The sequence below is a fragment of the Rhinopithecus roxellana genome, chromosome 19 (genome assembly GCF_007565055.1).
Source record: "Rhinopithecus roxellana isolate Shanxi Qingling chromosome 19, ASM756505v1, whole genome shotgun sequence".
Classification (NCBI taxonomy): Eukaryota; Metazoa; Chordata; class Mammalia; order Primates; family Cercopithecidae; genus Rhinopithecus; species Rhinopithecus roxellana.
The window spans coordinates 45,774,359-45,791,898 of record NC_044567.1 but is presented as its reverse complement, the minus strand read 5'-3'; the positions used below and the strand labels follow the sequence as shown (position 1 = coordinate 45,791,898).

At 54.7% G+C, this 17,540-nt stretch overlaps 2 protein-coding genes across 9 annotated transcripts in view; both read right to left on the bottom strand.

Annotated features, from left to right (window-relative positions):
* Nucleotides 1-9,274, bottom strand: part of CAMTA2 (calmodulin binding transcription activator 2) — a 21,522-nt gene extending 12,248 nt beyond the window's left edge. The window contains exons 1-9 of one of the 8 annotated variants that reach the window (XM_010368004.2): nucleotides 9,168-9,274; nucleotides 7,775-7,869; nucleotides 7,469-7,572; nucleotides 3,796-3,863; nucleotides 3,577-3,712; nucleotides 2,909-2,995; nucleotides 2,506-2,659; nucleotides 2,054-2,188; nucleotides 518-1,455 (exon numbers count right to left, since the gene is read on the bottom strand). In XM_010368004.2, the coding sequence (XP_010366306.1) occupies nucleotides 518-1,455; nucleotides 2,054-2,188; nucleotides 2,506-2,659; nucleotides 2,909-2,995; nucleotides 3,577-3,712; nucleotides 3,796-3,863; nucleotides 7,469-7,572; nucleotides 7,775-7,805 (1,653 nt within the window). In that variant the 5' untranslated portion in view covers nucleotides 7,806-7,869; nucleotides 9,168-9,274. Of the gene's footprint in view, nucleotides 1-517; nucleotides 1,456-2,053; nucleotides 2,189-2,505; nucleotides 2,660-2,908; nucleotides 2,996-3,576; nucleotides 3,713-3,795; nucleotides 3,864-7,468; nucleotides 7,573-7,774; nucleotides 7,870-8,528; nucleotides 9,128-9,167 lie in introns of those variants that run through there. The other 7 variants (XM_010368010.2, XM_030922696.1, XM_030922697.1 and 4 more) reach the window with 7 other exon arrangements.
* Nucleotides 9,264-17,487, bottom strand: INCA1 (inhibitor of CDK, cyclin A1 interacting protein 1). Its single transcript, XM_030922700.1, has 7 exons — nucleotides 17,179-17,487; nucleotides 13,421-13,502; nucleotides 11,724-11,837; nucleotides 11,462-11,501; nucleotides 11,011-11,207; nucleotides 10,362-10,527; nucleotides 9,264-10,132 (listed from the first exon to the last, which is right to left on the bottom strand). The coding sequence occupies exons 2-7, from the start codon at nucleotides 13,462-13,464 to the stop codon at nucleotides 9,983-9,985; spliced, it is 711 nt and encodes a 236-aa protein (XP_030778560.1). The 5' UTR covers nucleotides 13,465-13,502; nucleotides 17,179-17,487; the 3' UTR covers nucleotides 9,264-9,982.
* Nucleotides 17,488-17,540: the final 53 nt, after the last annotated feature.

The window sequence follows — 17,540 nt, the reverse complement described above, 5'->3', positions numbered from 1 at the left end:
AGGAAAGCAGCTTCACTCTACGTAAAAAAAAGAGATTGGCGCCCGGGCGCGGTGGCTCACGCCTGTGATCCCAGCACTTTGGGAGGCCAAGACAGGCGATCACCTGAGGTCAGGAGTTCGAGACCAGCCTGGCCAACATGGTGAAACCCCGTCTCTACTAAAAATACAAAAATTAGCCAGGCGGGGTGGTGGACACCTATAATCCCAGCTACTCAGGAGGCTGAGGCAGGAGAATCATTTGAACCCAGGTGGTGGGGGTTGCAGTAAGCCAAGATCATGCCATTGCACTCCAGCCTGGGCGACAGGGTGAGACTCAAAAAGAAAAACACAAAAAGATCTCAAAAAGAAAAAAAAAACACACAAGACAGGGATTGGGTAGAGAACTAAGAAGCCTCAGAAGCCATGAAAACTGAGGGAAACTAGGTCACAGACCACGGGGTAAGCATTAATACAATTTTTTTTGGGCAGTCAGAAAACAAATGGGAGGGAGAAGGGAGGAGATAAGCCTGAGCCTCACCTCCGGGTAGGACCACTCTGGGGAGAAGTCTGTGATGGTGCTAAGAGCAGGAGAGAGCTGGGGGGCTGGAGCAGGGATGCTTGCAGCTTCCTCACTGATGAGTTCTCCCATAAGGTCTGGGAATGATGAAAGACTGAAGGGCTCCAGTTCGCTGGCCCCAACAGGTCCTCCAAACAAGGCCTCTCCTCTTCCTACCCTGCTTGATGGCTCCAAGGGGGCAGGTGAGGGTGGGGGTGAGGGAGGGGGTGAAGGTATGGGTGGGGCAGCCCCCTGACCCTTGAGCTCCTCCCCACTGTCATCATCTTGGATGAAGAAGCAGTTTCCTCTTCTCCCACCTGCTCCCGACTGTGGGGGGGCACCCCGAGCAGCTGCCTGGGGCTCCAGGGCAGCAGCAGGCTCTAGGGCAGAACAGGGGGTATGAGCGGCCTCTGCCTCGGGGAAGTCTGGGCTTACTCCCTGCCCCCCTCCATATGTCTGGCCCCTCTGGGGGCTGTTGAGAAAACGATCAGGGTCAAAGGCAGGACTGGGAGGAGCCGGTGGGGCAGAAGGCTCAGTGCCTACAACCACTGCCAAACTCATGGAAGGCCTAGGATCAGCCTGAGGAGCCAAGTGCCTGGTGGGCGTCAAGCCCCCAGCCCGCTGCTCCAGTCCTGTCAGGAGGAGGATAGCTGTGCCTCCTCTTGAAGAACCCCCTCGAGAAGTGGGTGGGCTAGGTCTGATTTCCAGGGGCTCTGCAAAACCCGATGAGGAGGAAGAAGAGGAAGAAGATGGGGAGGTGTGTGCCTTAGGGAGCTCTGGGGGAAGTGGGGCTATCAGTGGAGGAGGCTCTGGGGGGTGAGTGTGGGGGATAGAGGTCAGGGTTAAAGCTCGGGGCTCCACTTTGGGAGAGATGATGCGGTGTTTCGTGCTGCTGCATTTGTGGGTAAGGCTCCCAGAACCTGGAGTGGAGAGGAGTAGGAAGGAGAGAAGGTAAGACACATCATTCCGTACCCTTCTCTACCTTGAAGCCCTCAGAAGTATTTCCTGGGACGTCCCTATAAACCAGAGGTGTAATACTGACTGTAGCCACTGGGAGGCATCAGAAATGTCTGTTCTCTACCCCTACCCTTTATTGCCCCCCCCCATTTCCCCCCAAAACAAGCAGAACCAGAGGAACACTGCAGAGGAGAACTGAGGGCTTGGGAGAGTAGCTAAAAGCCAACGGTAAAGGCATAGGAAAAGGACAAAAGAACAGACCCAAGGGGGTGCCAACTAGGAGGAAGGCTAAGGCTGAGTGTCCTTGGTGGTGCTGAGGGGACAGGGATTGCTGAAGCTAGAAGACAGGAAGGGCAGAGGCTGCCAGGACAGCTGAGTGCAAGGCTGCGGCCAGTGTGCACCCAGATGGGAACATCTCTGTTCATCTGGCCCATCTTTCTGGGACATGCAAAAGACTTGCAAATCAGCATGCAAATCCCATCAAGACAGATATCCCCCTGGCTTGCGTAAGAGCAGGGTGGCTAGGTGGGAAGACAGCCAAAAGGTCAGGGAGTAACTTACCAAGTCCCCCACTGCAGAGGCAGGCGTGGGTTCGGGGCGCAGGCTTGGCTGGGTGGGTGTCCAAAATCTGCTGCACCAGCTGTTCTACAGAGAACTCCTCTGTTCCATTCCCACAGCTCCACTTGATGCCATGAACTAGAGAAGTTAGGGGGAAGTGCTGTGGGACCCCCACAAAACAGGCCCCAGAGCACCTTGATGGCTCCTCCAAGCACCTAACACGCTTCAAGACTTCTGGCCAGGTGAACAGAAGCCAGCAGCCTCAAGACTGCTCAGACATGTCGCTTTAGTCCTTTCTCCGTATTCTAATACCTGAGAACACGCCAGGAATCCTAGCACCCTCCCAGCTTGGAGGGAGACGATCAGCCCTCAGGCTTTGGGTCCAGAACCATGGCCCCTCTGGGAGCCCTGTTGCTACTCTCCCCTTGGAGCTCTATCCCCACCCTGCTGCTTACACATGGGCTTCAGCTGTCCCAACAACTCCTCCCGGGACCACTTCAGCCACTCTCGACGGTCGCTGCTGATGGAACAAAAGATGGGGCTGCAGCCCTTTCCACAGTCCTCCAGGGCTGGGACGTTCAGGTAGTGCACAAGGACGATGTCAGGGTTCTGAGAGCATAAGGGAACACACAGAGCCATGGGGTCCTGAGGTCCAGGGGCTCAGCTTCCTAATCCTCACTTCTTCCTGGGCACCCTCCTAACCTCACCCCCAATTTCTGACTCTCTCCATCCCCAAGCCCCTTTCTCTTCTTCCCAGGCTCCTTTCCTCACTCAGAACTTAGTTATCCTTTCACTTCCTTCTTTCAGACCCTCAAAAAACCAGGAAGAGTGTGGCTCCCTGGGCTCTTCCGTCCTTACCTGGAGCAGCCAGTAGCAGCGCCGATGGAATGTGGGGACGATGGAAGAGTGAACGTAGCAGCCATAGAGACACTGCCAGGAGACAGGCTGGGGTGGGGGGAGGGCTAGTCTGCTCCCCAACTCTTCCTCTGTTCAGTCCCTTTGCAGGAATCCCAATCTTTCCACCAATTCCTCTTCAACCCTTCCCCCACCCTCGCCCCCACCTAGTCCCCATCCCTTTTGAAAACCAGCAGCCCTGAGTCATAGATGAGCAGTGGGGCTGGGGCCTTACAGTGAGGACCAGATTTGAGATATGGGACTATCTAGGAACCAGAGGGCAGAGCAAGAAGGCATCTGAGATGAGGGGCAATGATCTGGGGAAGAGAAACCTGTGCTGAGAGCATCACTGCTGGGATCCCTGAGGGAAACACAAGAGCAGTGAGCGGCCTGGGCATCAGTGTTCTGGAAGGGAGGCATGGCCTACGGCCTGGAGAGTTGAGTCGTGGAGGGAAATGGGAAGTGGAGAGTGGCCAAAGCCATGTCAGCCGACCCAAAGTGAGTGAGAAGGGAAGAGTAACTGGGAGGGGGCTGAGGTGGACAATGCCACCAAGCCCTGGTAGGGCGCGAGTTCAGCTAAGGGTGGAGGAGGGCAGGCTCGGGAAGATGAGCTGAAGGTCTGACTCTCTTACCTCCATGCCCTGGACCTTCAGCTTCATGTGGTCCTCTCGGGTGGTCTTCCCATCCTTCCGCTTCTTCCAGAGGTAACCGTCCTTCCGGTATTTCACCTTCTTGCGATTGTAGAGGATGATGGAGCCATTCTGAGGCCTGTGAAGGGAAGGGCTGCCCTGGAATTCTATGAACAGAACCCAGAACCCCTGCCATTCCCCCACGTTCTCACACTTTCTCACCTTGTCTTTGGGGCACAAGACAGCCACTCGTCATGCTTCTCGAAGGTGATCAGGTAGGATGCAATCTCCTGTAGAAGAGTAGGCACTCAGGTGGGTGTCTCCTTCATAGTCTCAGCCTGGCCTCTTGATCATCCGGTCAGTGTCTCACTCTCTGCTGAATTGTGGCAGCTAGTGGAGGATGCTTCTAGGTAGCTGGACCCAGCAAGACCCACTGCCCTCCTAAGAACCCCTCTTTTGTCCTAAGACAAAAGTCTAACATTTTATCCTTCCCTTACTCCCACCTGGGGCCTTTATCTTAGGGGCAGGCCCACATTCTTCATTGTCCATTCATCATACTTTGAATTATTTTACTCTCCAAAAATCTAATTTCTGTGCCCCTTGCTTTTTTTTTTTTCTTTTCTTTTCTTTTCTTTTGAGATGGAGTTTCACTCTTGTTGCCCAGGCTGGAGTGCAATGGCGCGATCTCAGCTCACTGCAACCTCTGCCTCCCAGGTTCAAGCAGTTCTCCTGCCTCAGCCTCCCAAGTAGCTGGGATTACATATAGGCATGTGCCACCATACCCGGGTAATTTCGTTGTTTTGTTTTGTTTTGTTTTTAGTAGAGATGGGGTTTCTCCACATTGCTCAGGCTGATCTCGAACTTCCGACCTCAGGTGATCCACCTGCCTTGGCCTCCCAAAGTGCTGGGATTACAGATGTGAGCCACCACGCCCAGCCTTTTCTTTTTTTTTTTTTTGAGACGGAGTCTCCCTCTGTCGCCCGGGCTAGAGTGCAGTGGCGGGATCTCAGCTCACTGCAAGCTCCACCTCCTGGGTTTACGCCATTCCCCTGCCTCAGCCTCCCGAGCAGCTGGGACTACAGGCGCCCGCCACCTCGCCCGGCTAGTTTTTTGTATTTTTTTTTTATTAGAGACGGGGTTTCACCATGTTAGCCAGGATGGTCTCGATCTCCTGACCTCGTGATCCGCCCGCCTCGGCCTCCCAAAGTGCTGGGATTACAGGCTTGAGCCACCATGCCCGGCCCTCTTTTTTTTTTTTTTTGAGGCAGAGTCTCACTCTGTCATCCAGGCTGGAGTGATCTCGGCTCACTGAAACCTCTACCCCCCAGGTTCAAGTGATTCTCCCACCTCAGCCTCCCGAGTAGCTGAGATTACAGGCACTTGCCACCATGTCTGGCTAATTTTTGTTTTTTTAGTAGAAACAGGGGTTTCACCATGTTGGCCAGGCTGATCTCGAACTTGTGACCTCAGGTGATCCGCCTACCTCAGCCTCCCAAAGTGCTGGGATTACAGGCATGAGCCACCATGCTTGGCCTCTGTGCCCCTTCCTAGCAAAAAATTTCAGTAGTTTGACACTACCAGGAATTTCAGATTCTTTTATTGATTGATTGATTGATTGATTGAGACAGAGTCTCACTCTGTCGCCCAGGCTGGAGTACAGTGGCGTGATCTCAGCTCACTACAAGCTCCGCCTCCTGGGTTCACATCATTCTCCTGCCTCAGCCTCCCGAGTAGCTGGGACTACAGGCGCCCGCCACCACGCCTGGCTAATTTTTTGTATTTTTAGTAGAGACGGGGTTTCACCGTGTTAGCCAGGCTGGTCTCGATCGCCTGACCTCATGATCCGCCTGCCTCAGCCTCCCAAAGTGCTGGGATTACAGGCGTGAGCCACTGTGCCTGGCAGGAATTTCAGATTCTTTAGCCTGACTCCAAGGTTCTCCCCAACAAGGGATCAAACTTTCACTGTGCCCACTATTTACCCATATTGCTCCTACAATTCCTGCCAGATGGGTCCATTGATTCCTTCCTGAACATGCTTTAACAGTTACCTCCTGCATGTTAGTGCCCTACAAGGCAGGTACCATGTGCACACCTCTCCGTGTCTGGAAATCCTAGCCATTCTATAAACCAAACCCCTTTTCAGATGCTCCATGAAGCCCTGCTGACCACACTGGCCCTTCCTAAAAGCTCTATAGCACTTACAACAATCACACATACACACATATGCACACCCTTTTACTGACAGTTCTCTTCTGACATCAAATTGATAAATATTAACAACCAACTACATACAAGGCACTAAGTATGCAGAATACAGAAGGTGTGTACACAAGGACTGTGCCCCCTCCAGAAGGAGCCAGTATCAGTGGTGGTTAAAAACAAAGGTTCCGGCTGGGCAGGGTGGCTCATGCCTGTAATCCCAGCACTGTAGGAGGCTGAGGCGGGCGGATCACTAGGTCCAGTGTTCGAGACCAGCCTGGCCAACCTAGTGAAACCCTGTCTCTACTGAAAATACAAAAATTAGCCGGGTGTGGTGGTGGGCCTGTAGTCCCAGCTACTTGGGAGGCTGAGGCAGAAGAATCACTTGAACCTGGGAGGTGGAGGTTGCAGTGAGCCAAGACCGCACCACTGCACTCTAGCCTGGGCGACAGAGTGAGACTCCATCTCAAAAAAAAAAAAAAAAGCCGAACTCAGTGGCTCACACCTGTAATCCCAGCACTTGGGGAGGCCGAAACAGAACGATCACCTGAGGTCAGGAGTTTGAGACCAGCCTGACCAACATGGTGGCACACGCCTGTAATCCCAGCTACTTGGGAGGCTGAGGCAGGGGTTGCAGTGAGCTGAGATCTCCGCGCCATTGCACTCCAGCGTGGGCAACAAGAGTGAGACTCCATCTCAAAAAAAAAAAAAAAAAAAGGGCTCTGGACTAAGTTAGATAAACTATGAGGTAAATCAGTTTCCTCATCAATAACATAGGAGCAATAACAGGGCTTGCTCTGTAGCATCCTTAGAGGATTAAACAAGACAAGGCAGGCCAAGTGTTCAGCACAGTGCCCAGTATGTAAGGAATATTTTATTGGCAGTAGCTTTTGTTTTTACTCAGGGGGCTATGCCATGGAAAAGAGGGCTCCTACAAGATCCATGTCTTTTTTTTTTTTGAGACGGAGTCTTGCTCTGCACCCAGGCTGGAGTGCCGTGGCCGGATCTCAGCTCACTGCAAGCTCCGCCTCCCGGGTTTACGCCATTCTCCTGCCTCAGCCTCCCGAGTAGCTGGGACTACAGGCGCCCGCCACCTCGCCCAGCTAGTTTTTTGTATTTTTAAGTAGAGACGGGGTTTCACCGTATTAGCCAGGATGGTCTCGATCTCCTGACCTCGTGATCCGCCCGTCTCGGCCTCCCAAAGTGCTGGGATTACAGGCCTGAGCCACCGCGCCCGGCCTTTTTTTTTTTTTTTTGAGACAGAGTCTCGCTCTGTTGCCCAGGCCGGAGTGCAGTGGCGCGATCTCGGCTCACCGCAGCCTCCGCCTCCCTGGCTCAAGTGATTGTCCCCGCCTCAGCCTCCCGAGTAGCTGGGAATACAGGCGCACATCACCACCCCGGCTGATTTTTTGTAATTATAGTAGAGACGCGTTCCACCATGTTGGCCAGGCTGGTCTTGAACTCCTGACCTCAGGTGATCCACCCGCCTCAGCCTCCCAAAGTGCCGGGATTACAGGCGTGAGCCACTGCGCCCGGCCAAGATCCATGTTCTTTATACCTCTCCTATGATCCCCAAAGAGCTCAGAATGGTGCTCTGCAGTTAAGAGTGTGGAGAGGACACAGAAAGACCCCCCACTCACCCTCCTCCAGCCTACTAGGTCTTGCTGGGCCCCAACCCCCAGCCTCCCTAGAAAACCTCATTTGTATTCCACCGTAGCCTCTCTGGAGGCAGCAGCGGGCAGCGAGGAAGACACTCCAGCAGCTTCTTGGGGAGAAAGATCTTCAGGTGGTGGCTGTTTTCTAAAGGGAATTAGAAGGGAGGGTTTAGTGTGTTACCCCGGGGCATCCCTGTCCAAGGGGAAAGGGCTGAAGGCAATACAGAGCACTGGGGAGAACTGAAACCTCACTAAGGAGAACAAGGAATCCAAGAATTACAGGGCTACTAAGGCATGTGGAGAACGAAAGGCTGTGGCCACATTGGGAACCCGCTTTGTGAACTTACCAGCAACCTCGGTGGTGTCCTTGGTATTCATGGTGAGGGTTCCAGGGCGCAAGGTCACCCCCGGCCTGAGGGGCCGGGGGGAGGGGGAGTCTGTGCTGGGAAGGGAGAGAACAAGGTCATGGCAGAAGCCCCCACATTAATCCAGGATGAGACGTATGAGGTGGGGAGTGAGTATAGAACTGGGTCATAGTATCTGGGAAGGATGAGGAAAGGGAGGGGCTGACTGTGATGTGACAGTAGAAGGGAGAACCAGACACGGTGCCGGAGTCAATATGAAGTGAGGAGACTGGACAGAAAGAGTGAGCAGGAAGAAATGGGTTGGGGTGGGGGAGGGGAGAAGACAGGCAGGTCTGGGGCCTCAGAGGCCCTAAAGCTTGAGCTTTTGCACAGACTGGGGCTATGGCTGGGTCAGGTCCTGGGGGTTGGGACTCAGGCCATCCGGTCCTTGGAGGATGGTTTGGCGAGACAGCCAGGATCCTGGGGGCAGGGCAGGAGATTCTACCTCCGGTAGAGAGCTAGGCCTTTAGAAGACACGCCCTGAGTTCCTTCTCTATTTGATTTTTCCAAGGGGGAAGGGCAGATCTGATAACTGAGCCTATCCTATTCTCTCCTCCAGGTTGGTTAGGACCTGATAGAATCTGGGCCAGACACCCAGATTCCCACCCTCAGGACCACCCGCCCTCCAGCTGACAGCCCTCTCTACCTCCCTCTCCCCAAACGCCTCTGCCTCCCCTGGCCTCCAGGCCTAGCCTACCCCATCTACCGCTCGGGCTCCAGCCTGAGCCCCCCGCCCTTCTGGGGGAACAGATGGGAGCTGGAGGAGGCTCTCAGCACGGGCTCCGCCAGGTGTCCAGGATGGAGATGGGAGGAGGCCCGTCGGGCTCGACTGTGTGCAGTGAAGCTGGGGTTGGGGTAAGGACTCCGCCCCAGGGCGCAGGTGCGCAGTCCCGGCTAGGCAGCCTGCCAGGGTGCGGAGCGGGAGCGGGTCCTTGGGCTGCACTTGGGCGGCGCCGGATCGGACGCTTGGCACTCTGGGCGGCCCCCCGGCGGAGTGGTGGTCCCAGGAGAACCTTCGAGGTGGGAGGGTCCCGCCCGCATAGAGGGATGTTCTGGAGAAGCCGGGAGCAGAGTCCACGGGCACGCGGTGGGAGAGGGACAGTGCGGGTGCCGGGTGCGGGGGTCTCCGGGACAGTCCCCGGCACGCGCTGGTCTGCCGTGGGGCCCTGCGGTGAGCGGCGCCCCCTGGCGCGGGGGAGGAGGACGGAAGCGGGAGGTGAGGGCGAACCGGGAGGAGGGACGGTGGTCCCCGGCGCGGCGCTCCGCGTCAGGACCTGGAGGAGCTGCGCCCCCTGGCGCGGGGGCGGAGAGGCGGGCGAGAGGCCTTGGCTCTTACCTCCCGGGGTCCCGCGGGTGACGGCGGCAGCGGCCATTCTACCCCACACCGACCCCCCCTCAGCGCCGGCTGACAGCGGCGTTCGACGTCACTGCGCAAGGGGCGGGGCTTCCCAATTAAGGAGATGGGGGTCAGGAAGGGAACCTGGGGTCAGCACACGTGGGGTTCTGGGTGGGGCGCTTGGCAGAGGGACTCGGCTTCTGAGGCTCTGAGCCAGGCCGAGGGACATACTACTAGGAAGTCCCCAAAAGGGCAGTAGCGCTGAGGGGCAGGATTCCAGGGTCCTGGAGGCGGAAGCTCGGCCGGCTGACTCCCAGTCGGAGAGAACGGGGCAGGGGCGGCCGACCAGTGCTGGAACCCGAGGGGCCGGGCGAGGAACACAGGACTGGGAGCAGGACCCTTCTCGCCCCGGACAAGACTCCTTGAATTTGGGGACCCAGCCCGACTTCATTGTAGCTGAGTCCTCGAGAAAGCGAAAGGAGCCCTCCTTCCCCATTGGCCTCTCCATCGCTGCATCCCAAGAAGAAAGACAACTCGGGCTCCACTTGCTTGCTTTTTAATAACAGAGCAGAGAGAACACAAGGCCAGGGGCGGGGCCTGGAGGAAAACAGGACTTGGGGTGCTCCTGTGAGAGCGGTGGGTTGATTTGGGAGCCCAGGGGGGCTGTTAATGCCTAGTTCAGAGGATGGGAAAGGCAGTTGGAGAGGCTAAGGAAGGGGAAACGCCTTCATGTCAGCAATGGGGGTGACTCTAGTGACGGAACTAGTCTTGGGTCCCTGGGGCACCACCAGTATCTCGGCATCGGTGGTTTCTCTTTACTCTTCAGACGCTGCCAACTCCATCCCCCAGGGATTGTGAAGGGGGTTCCTCCTGGCTGTGACAGTGCTGAAGGAGGCCAGAGAGTGCAGCTGAGTAGAGGCACAAGCCACCTCCTGACCCAGGGGACTCCATGGAGACCAAAGCAGCTGTAAAGATGAGAGAAATTGAAAAAGAGAATGGAAAAGTAGATCTTTTTTCCAGATTTCCTAGTACCCAAGCTTAGGTACCTCAAAGTCTCTGGCTCTCAGCTACGTTATTTTTGTTCCTCTCAAATCCAGCTCTCCAACCTGGCTCTCAGCTTCTACTGCATCTCCATGCAAGACCAGAAACCCATGTCACTCCCTCTCACTCCACCCAGTTCCACTCCAACAATACCTGGGCCCTGCCAGGAGTGAGAAAACTGTTCTCTTCTTGTGGATAGGTTGCCCTCTCCTCTTCCAGATCAGGGTATTCATTGGTGCTAGGAAATCCACAGCCCTCTTCGCCAACCACCACTGGCTCAGATGCAGCCCCAGAGCTGCCCCACTGGGCCTTCTTCAGTCTGTGGAGACTTTAGGCTGAGGAGAGAAGTACCTGGAGGCCAGGCTTCCTGTCTCTCCATTCTTCACCTTTCTGTTCTGAAATACTTCCTGCTGGGACTCCAGGGAGTTGTCATTTGACCTCTAACTCTCCACTCCCAATTTTCTGCTCCCCTCAGACTGAAGCATGTTGTCTAGGAACCCAGAGGTGACCCCAGCCTCCCCACTGTCCTCCAGTTCTATGGTTTGCTTTTATGTCTTCAGTGATCCAGTTTCTACTCCTTCCAGCTCATGTGGCTCATCCTCCTTACCGCAATTCCCTCCTTCTTTTCATATTACAGAAACCTGTTTCAATCACACCAAAGCCCACAGCTTCCTCGCAAGCAGTCTCCCCTCAAAGCTCCCCTCAAACCTCCCCTCAAAGCTCTCAACCCCTTCCTTAGCTCAAACTGTTCTGCCCCCAAATCCTGCATGACTGCCAGAACCTAGATGTCTCCCTTCCTTACTCATTGATGATGCTCTGACGCCTTCTTAGGTCCTCCAGGTGGTAAGTGACAGCCCTCACCCGGGCGGGGACCCCCCCAAGCCCCTGCTGCTGCATTCTTTCCAAACATGGCCTCCTCTTCTTTCTTCTCCAAAGCATTTCAGGGGGTGGGAGCTGCTCAGGAGGATACAGACCAAGCTGGGAGCAACCAGTGGCTCTCTGCGAAAGAATGGGGAAAAAGAGCTAGAAAAAAGAACTGGCTCTCTCAAGGGAGCTTGGATTGAACTAGGTAGGGAGTCCGGGGTCTTGGGAAGACCTCTGTGATATCTCGAAAACATGATGACTGATTCATAGAAAGGGAGTGCACTGGTTGGGGAATACCATAGGGAAGCGGTAATGAGGAGAGCTTGGGACAGGATAGCAGTGGGTGCAATTTTAACAGAGAAGTGTTGAAGGCAGAGGGTCTGTCTTACCAGCATGGGTGGAATGTGCTGCTCCTCCAGCCAAGTGAGGCTGTGAAGAACAAAAAGGGGGCTATAAGTGCAGAGGGGACACATCCATCCATACTGCTTCTTTAATAATCTCTCCCAACCTCCTTTCTATCATTAGGAGCTACAATGTCCACCAGCCAGTGGGAAATTAACCCCGGACTAGGGCCTATTTCTATATGGGTTTATGGTAGTTTAATCCAGTTAAGACCACATCCAGTTGGTATCCATTTTCTCCTCTACTCACCTGGGCCTTTGACTAAGGTTCTTCCAGAAGACATCTCCATAACGCTGGGGCATGAGTCTGAGGCTCTGGGAAGGCAACCTTGGTGGTGGAGATCGGCTGACCACCCTGGAACACCTGAGGGGAGGACAAGGTAGGCTCAGGTCTGGCTCTTCCCTTACAGCAATCTACTCACCCGAAGGATTCAAGGGCCATCTTTCCATGGGACTATAAAGCTGCCCAGGTTCCCTCAGGCCGTGTCCTCTCAACCACTTTAGCTGAAGAAGGTGGTAAGGCCTCTGCCTTGAAAGGAAATTGAAGCTGGGTTGAGGGTGGAGATTGGCTATAGTTTGACCCTCAGATCTCACTGACTCTAAGCTCTATACGGGGGATATCCAATCTTTTGGCTTCCTGGGCCACATTGGAAGAAGAAAAATTGTCTTGGGCCACATATAAAGTACACTAACACTGGCCAGGCGTGATGGCTCACGCCTGTAATCCCAGCACTTTAGGAGGCCAGTGTGAGTGGATCACTTGAGGTCTGAAGTCCAAGATCAGCTTGGCCAACATGTTGAAACCCCGTCTCTACTAAAATTACAAAAGATTAGCCAGCCGTGGTGGCAGGCACCTGTAATCTCAGCTACTTGGGAGGCTGAGGCAGGAGAATCCTGCCAGAGGGTGGAGGTTGCAGTGAGCCGAGATCACGCCATTGTACTCCAGCCTGGGTGACAAGAGAGAGAAACTCCGTCTCAAAAAAGAATAAAAGGCCAGGCACGATGGCTCACGCCTGTAATCCCAGCACTTTGGGAGGCCGAGGCGGGCGGATCACAAGGTCAGGAGATCGAGACGACAGTGAAACCCTGTCTCTATTAAAAACACAAAAAATTAGCTGGGTGCGGTGGCGGGTGCCTGTAGTCCCAGCTACTCAGGAGGCTGAGGCAGGAGAATGGCGGGAACCTGGGAGGCGGAGCTTGCAGTGGGCCGAGATGGTACCACTGCACTCCAGCCTGGGGGACAGAGCGAGACTCCGTCTCACAAAAAAAAAAAAAAAAAGAAAAAGAAAAGAAAAAAAGTCACATCAAATCTCATAATTTTATTTATTTATTTATTGAGATGGTGTTTCGCTCTTGTCGCCCAGGCTGGAGTGCAATAGCGCAATCTTGGCTCACTGCAACCTCCGCCTCCCAGGTTCAAGCGATTCTCATGCCTCAGCCTCCCGAGTAGCTGGGATTACAGGTGAGCACCACTGTGCCTGGCTAATTTTTGTATTTCTAGTAGAGATTGGGTTTTGCCATAGTTGGCCAGGCTGGTCTCGAACTCCTGATCTCAGGTGATCCGCCCGCCTCGGCCTCCCAAAGTGCTGGGATTATAGGAGTGAGCTACCACACCCAGCCCTGTGTTTTATGTTTTAAATAGTACCCATCATTAGCTGAAATTTTATTTGTTTACACATTCTAGAATGTGTTCCCCTCTCTAGAATGTAAGCTCTACAAGAGCAGGACCTCTATCATGCTAATTGCTGAATCCTCAGTGCCTAATACAGTCCCTGGAACACTGTAGTGTTCAAACTATTTGTTGAATAAATTAATGAATCAACAATCTCCTGAGACCAGGCATTACATTTCCTTTTCTTTATTTCCTAATCCTCTTAGGGAAGGACCCAGGCATGCAATATACCCTCCATCCCCTCCCCATGCTCCCCACCCAGTGGGAGGACTCACTTGGCAAAGGGGATGAGGTTGCCTCCATCATCCTGCACCTGCATGACTGGACTGGGCTGGGTAGCTAGTTTCCTTTTTGGTGCTGGGAGGATAATGGAAAAGAAGTCATTCCAGCTGGGCGTGGTGGCTCACGCCTGTAATCCCAGCACTTTGGGAGGCCAAGGCAGGCGGATCATGAGGTCGGGAGTTTGAGACCAGCCCGGCCAATATGGTGAAACCCTATCTCTACTAAAAATACAAAAATTAGTAGGGCGTGGTGGCGTGCGTCTGTAGTCCCAGCTGCCCACAAGGCTGAGGCAGAAGAATTGCTTGAATCCGGGAGGCGGAGGTTGCAGTGAGCTGAGATCATGCCGCTGCACTCCAGCCTGGGGGACAGAGCAAGACTCCATCTCAAAAAAAAAAAAGTCATTCATTCATATAATGTCTGTAGGGATGAGACCAGTAGCAGATGTAGAGACTGGAAAAAGAACATATGGATGCTGAAAAAAAGAGAGAGCTTAAAAGGTATTTGTAGCAGCTGGGCACGGTGGCTTACGCCTGTAATCCCAGCCCTTTGGGAGGCCGAGGCAGGTGGATCACCTGAGGTTGGGAGTTTGAGACCAGTCTGATCAACATGGAGAAACCCCATCTCTACTAAAAATACAAAATTAGGTGGGCATGGTGGTGCATGCCTCTAATTCCAGCTACTCGGGAGGTTGAGGCAGAAGAATCGTTTGAACCAGGGAGTAGGAAGTTGCAGTGAGCTAAAATTGCACCAGTGCACTCCAGCCTGGCAACAGAGCAAGACTCTGTCTCAAAAAAAAAAAAAAAAGAAAAAGATACTTGTAGTGCTGGACTATTAATTGAACATTAGGTTGAAGACAGTGAGCACAGGAAAAGTGGATATGGTAAAAAGATAAAGGAGAAAGCAAATTTTCTGAAGCTAAATGTGCAAAATAAGTGAAATTTACAGATGGCAGTTAAGTGACAACTGGCAATACGGAACAATGAAATTGAAAAATAATGACAGTGGAGATTGGATGGGGTGGAGGCATTTGGGGGTAAGAGAAGTGACAGAATTGAGGCTTCTCAATGAATCAACTATGAGTGGTTAGTGAAAGTTGTGTGTGGACTGGGTGCTGTGGCTCACACCTGTAATCCCAGCACTTTGAGGGGCCGGGGCGTGAGAATTGCCTGAACTTAGGAGTTGGAGACCAGCCTGGGCAACACAGAGAGACATCATCTCTATTTTAAAAAAAAGTTGGGCCGGGCGCGGTGGCTCAAGCCTGTAATCCCAGCACTTTGGGAGGCCGAGACGGGCGGATCACGAGGTCAGGAGATCGAGATCATCCTGGCTAACATGGTGAAACCCCGTCTCTACTAAAAAATACAAAAAACTAGCCGGGCGAGGTGGTGGGCGCCTGTAGTCCCAGCTACTCGGGAGGCTGAGGCAGGAGAATGGCATAAACCCGGGAGGCGGAGCTTGCGATGAGCTGAGATGCGGCCACTGCACTCTAGCCCGGGCAACAGAGCGAGACTCCGTCTCTAAAAAATAAAAAATAAAAAAAAAATTAAAAAAAGTTGGCCGGGTGTGGTGGCTCATGCCTGTAATCCCAGCACTCTGGGAGGCCGAGGCGGGTGGATCACCTGAGGTCGGGAGTTCGAGACCAGTCTGACCAACATGGAGAAACCCTGTCTCTACTAAAAAATACAAAAATTAGCTGGGTGGTGGCGGGTGCCTGTAATTCCAGTTACTCAGGAGGCTGAGGCAGTAGAATTGCTTGAACCGGGGAGGCAGAGGTTGCGGTGAGTTGAGATCATGCCATTGCACTCCAGCCTGGGCAACAAGAGTGAAACTCTGTCTCAAAAATAAATAAATTTTAAAAAGTTAAGTGTGGCCGGGCGCGGTGGCTCAAGCCTGTAATCCTAGCACTTTGGGAGGCCGAGATGGGCGGATCACAAGGTCAGGAGATCGAGACCATCCTGGCTAACACGGTGAAACCCCGTCTCTACTAAAAAATACAAAAAACTAGCCGGGCGAGGTGGCGGGCGCCTGTAGTCCCAGCTACTCCGGAGGCTGAGGCAGGAGAATGGCGTAAACCCGGGAGGCGGAGCTTGCAGCGAGCTGAGATCCGGCCACTGCACTCCAGCCTGGGTGACAGAGCAAGACTCCGTCTCAAAAAAAAAAAAAAAGAAAAAAAAGTTAAGTGTGGACATAATGGTCAACTGGTGACAGGGAAGGAGGGGGCAGTTGGGAATGCCTGTGGATAGGAAGGTGAGCAGGGAGGTCAGTTGCATATAGCTAAAATTAGGGACAGCCAAAGATGACCTGAAGGCCAGTTGGGGTGGGGAGAAAGGGCAGTTAAGGCTGGGGACAGTGGCTCACACCTGTAATCCCAGCAATTTGGGAGGTGGAAGTGGGTGGATCACTTGAGCCCAGGAGTTTGAGACCAGCCTGGGCAACATGGCAAAACCCCCTCTCTACAAAAATACAAAAAAATTTAGCCAAGTGTGGTGGTGTGCACTTGTACCTGGGAGGCTGAGGTGGGAGTACCATCTGAGCCCTGGGAGGTCAAGGCTGCAGTGAGGTGAGATCGCACCACTGCACTCCAGCCTGGGCTTCAGAGTGAGACCCTGTCTCTAAGAAGAAAAAAAAAAAAAAAAAAAAGCCAGGCGCGGTGGCTCAAGACTGTAATCCCAGCACTTTGGGAGGCCAAGGTGGGCGGATCACTTGAGGTCAGAAGTTCGAGACCAGCCTGACTTAACACAGTGAAACCCTGTCTCTACTAAAATTACAAAAATTAGCTGGGTGTGGTGGTGTGCACCTGTAATCCCAGCTATTCAGGAGGCTGAGGCAGGAGAATTGCTTGAACCCAGGAGGCGGAGGTTGCCACGAGCCGAGGTCGCACCACTGAACTCCAGCCTGGGCGACAAAGCAAGACTCTGTCTCAACAAACAAACAAACAAACAAAAAAACTAGATAAGTTAGGAGAGAGTGCCTGCAGGCTCCTGAAGGACAGAAGCAGCCAGCTAGAACTGTAGAGGTGAACTAGCATTTATCCAAGGGAACTAGGGATGGGCTGAGAAAGCAGGTGAGGTCAAAGGCGGAGAGAGGTCAAAGGTTGGAGTTGAGCTGAAAGGGCCTAAAGTGGGGTCTAAAGGGGATGTCCTGACTCGGAGGGAGGTCAGCAGAACGCGGGGGGTCGCGTGGGGGGGGGGGGAAGCGGGAGCTGCGGGGCATTCCGGCCTCAGATAAGTGGGGCCCAAGCGGGTGACCTAGATCCAAGGGCAGGACAGAGCTGAAGGAAGCCAGGAAGGATCCTCCACAGTTGACTTCGGGGTAGCCACGGCCCGGGCCTGCAAGGGTGGATGAGGACCCGAGAGTCAGGCTGGGGCTGAGGGGCTGCCCGGAGCCTGGAGCCCCGCTGGAGGTAAGCGCCGGGCCGAAGGGCGCGGCGGGCGCCTGAAAGGGCGACCGGGACCCTCGACAGGTGGACCGGGCGTGGCCGGACCTTCCGGGCAGCCCAGCCTGGGGGCTGCGACGACTGGGGGCTGCGTCCCCCGAGAGGGGCCCGAGGTGGTGGGCCCAGGATGAGCGGCAGGCTGGGGCCTGAGGGGAGTCCCAGGTCTGAGGGGGCAGCTCCGGCCTTAGGTGGCACCCGGGCCTGAAGGGATTGTTTGGGCCTGAGGCGGCGTCCGGGGCGGCCGAACTTGAGGGCTTGGCGGGGACAGAGCGCCCGAGTAGCCGCGCCACGGCCGGCCGCACTTGGCCCCAGCACCTGAAGCAGCTGCGCGGCGAATTCTAGAACTCGGCGGGGCGGGGAGGAGAGAGACGGCGATTCGAGCCGCGGGAGGAGCCGACGGGCGGTGCTCGCCTGAGGGCGGGGCCTGAGCGGAGCCGCCTTCTGGGCGGGCCTCGGCAGGAGGCTCCGCCCCCTGGACGCGCCTCCAACCGCGGCGACATGTGCTGGGCCGGGGCCTTGGTGCCCCCGCGGGTCAGCACCCGACGTTTCCCTGCTCCTCAGGCGTCTGCAGCCCTCCTGGGTTGCGGCGTCTGCTCGCCCTTCTGCGTCCGCAGCTCGGTCCCCGCGTCCCTGCTCGCTGGGCCCCACAGGCCGGGACCGTTGCCCCTTTAATAAGA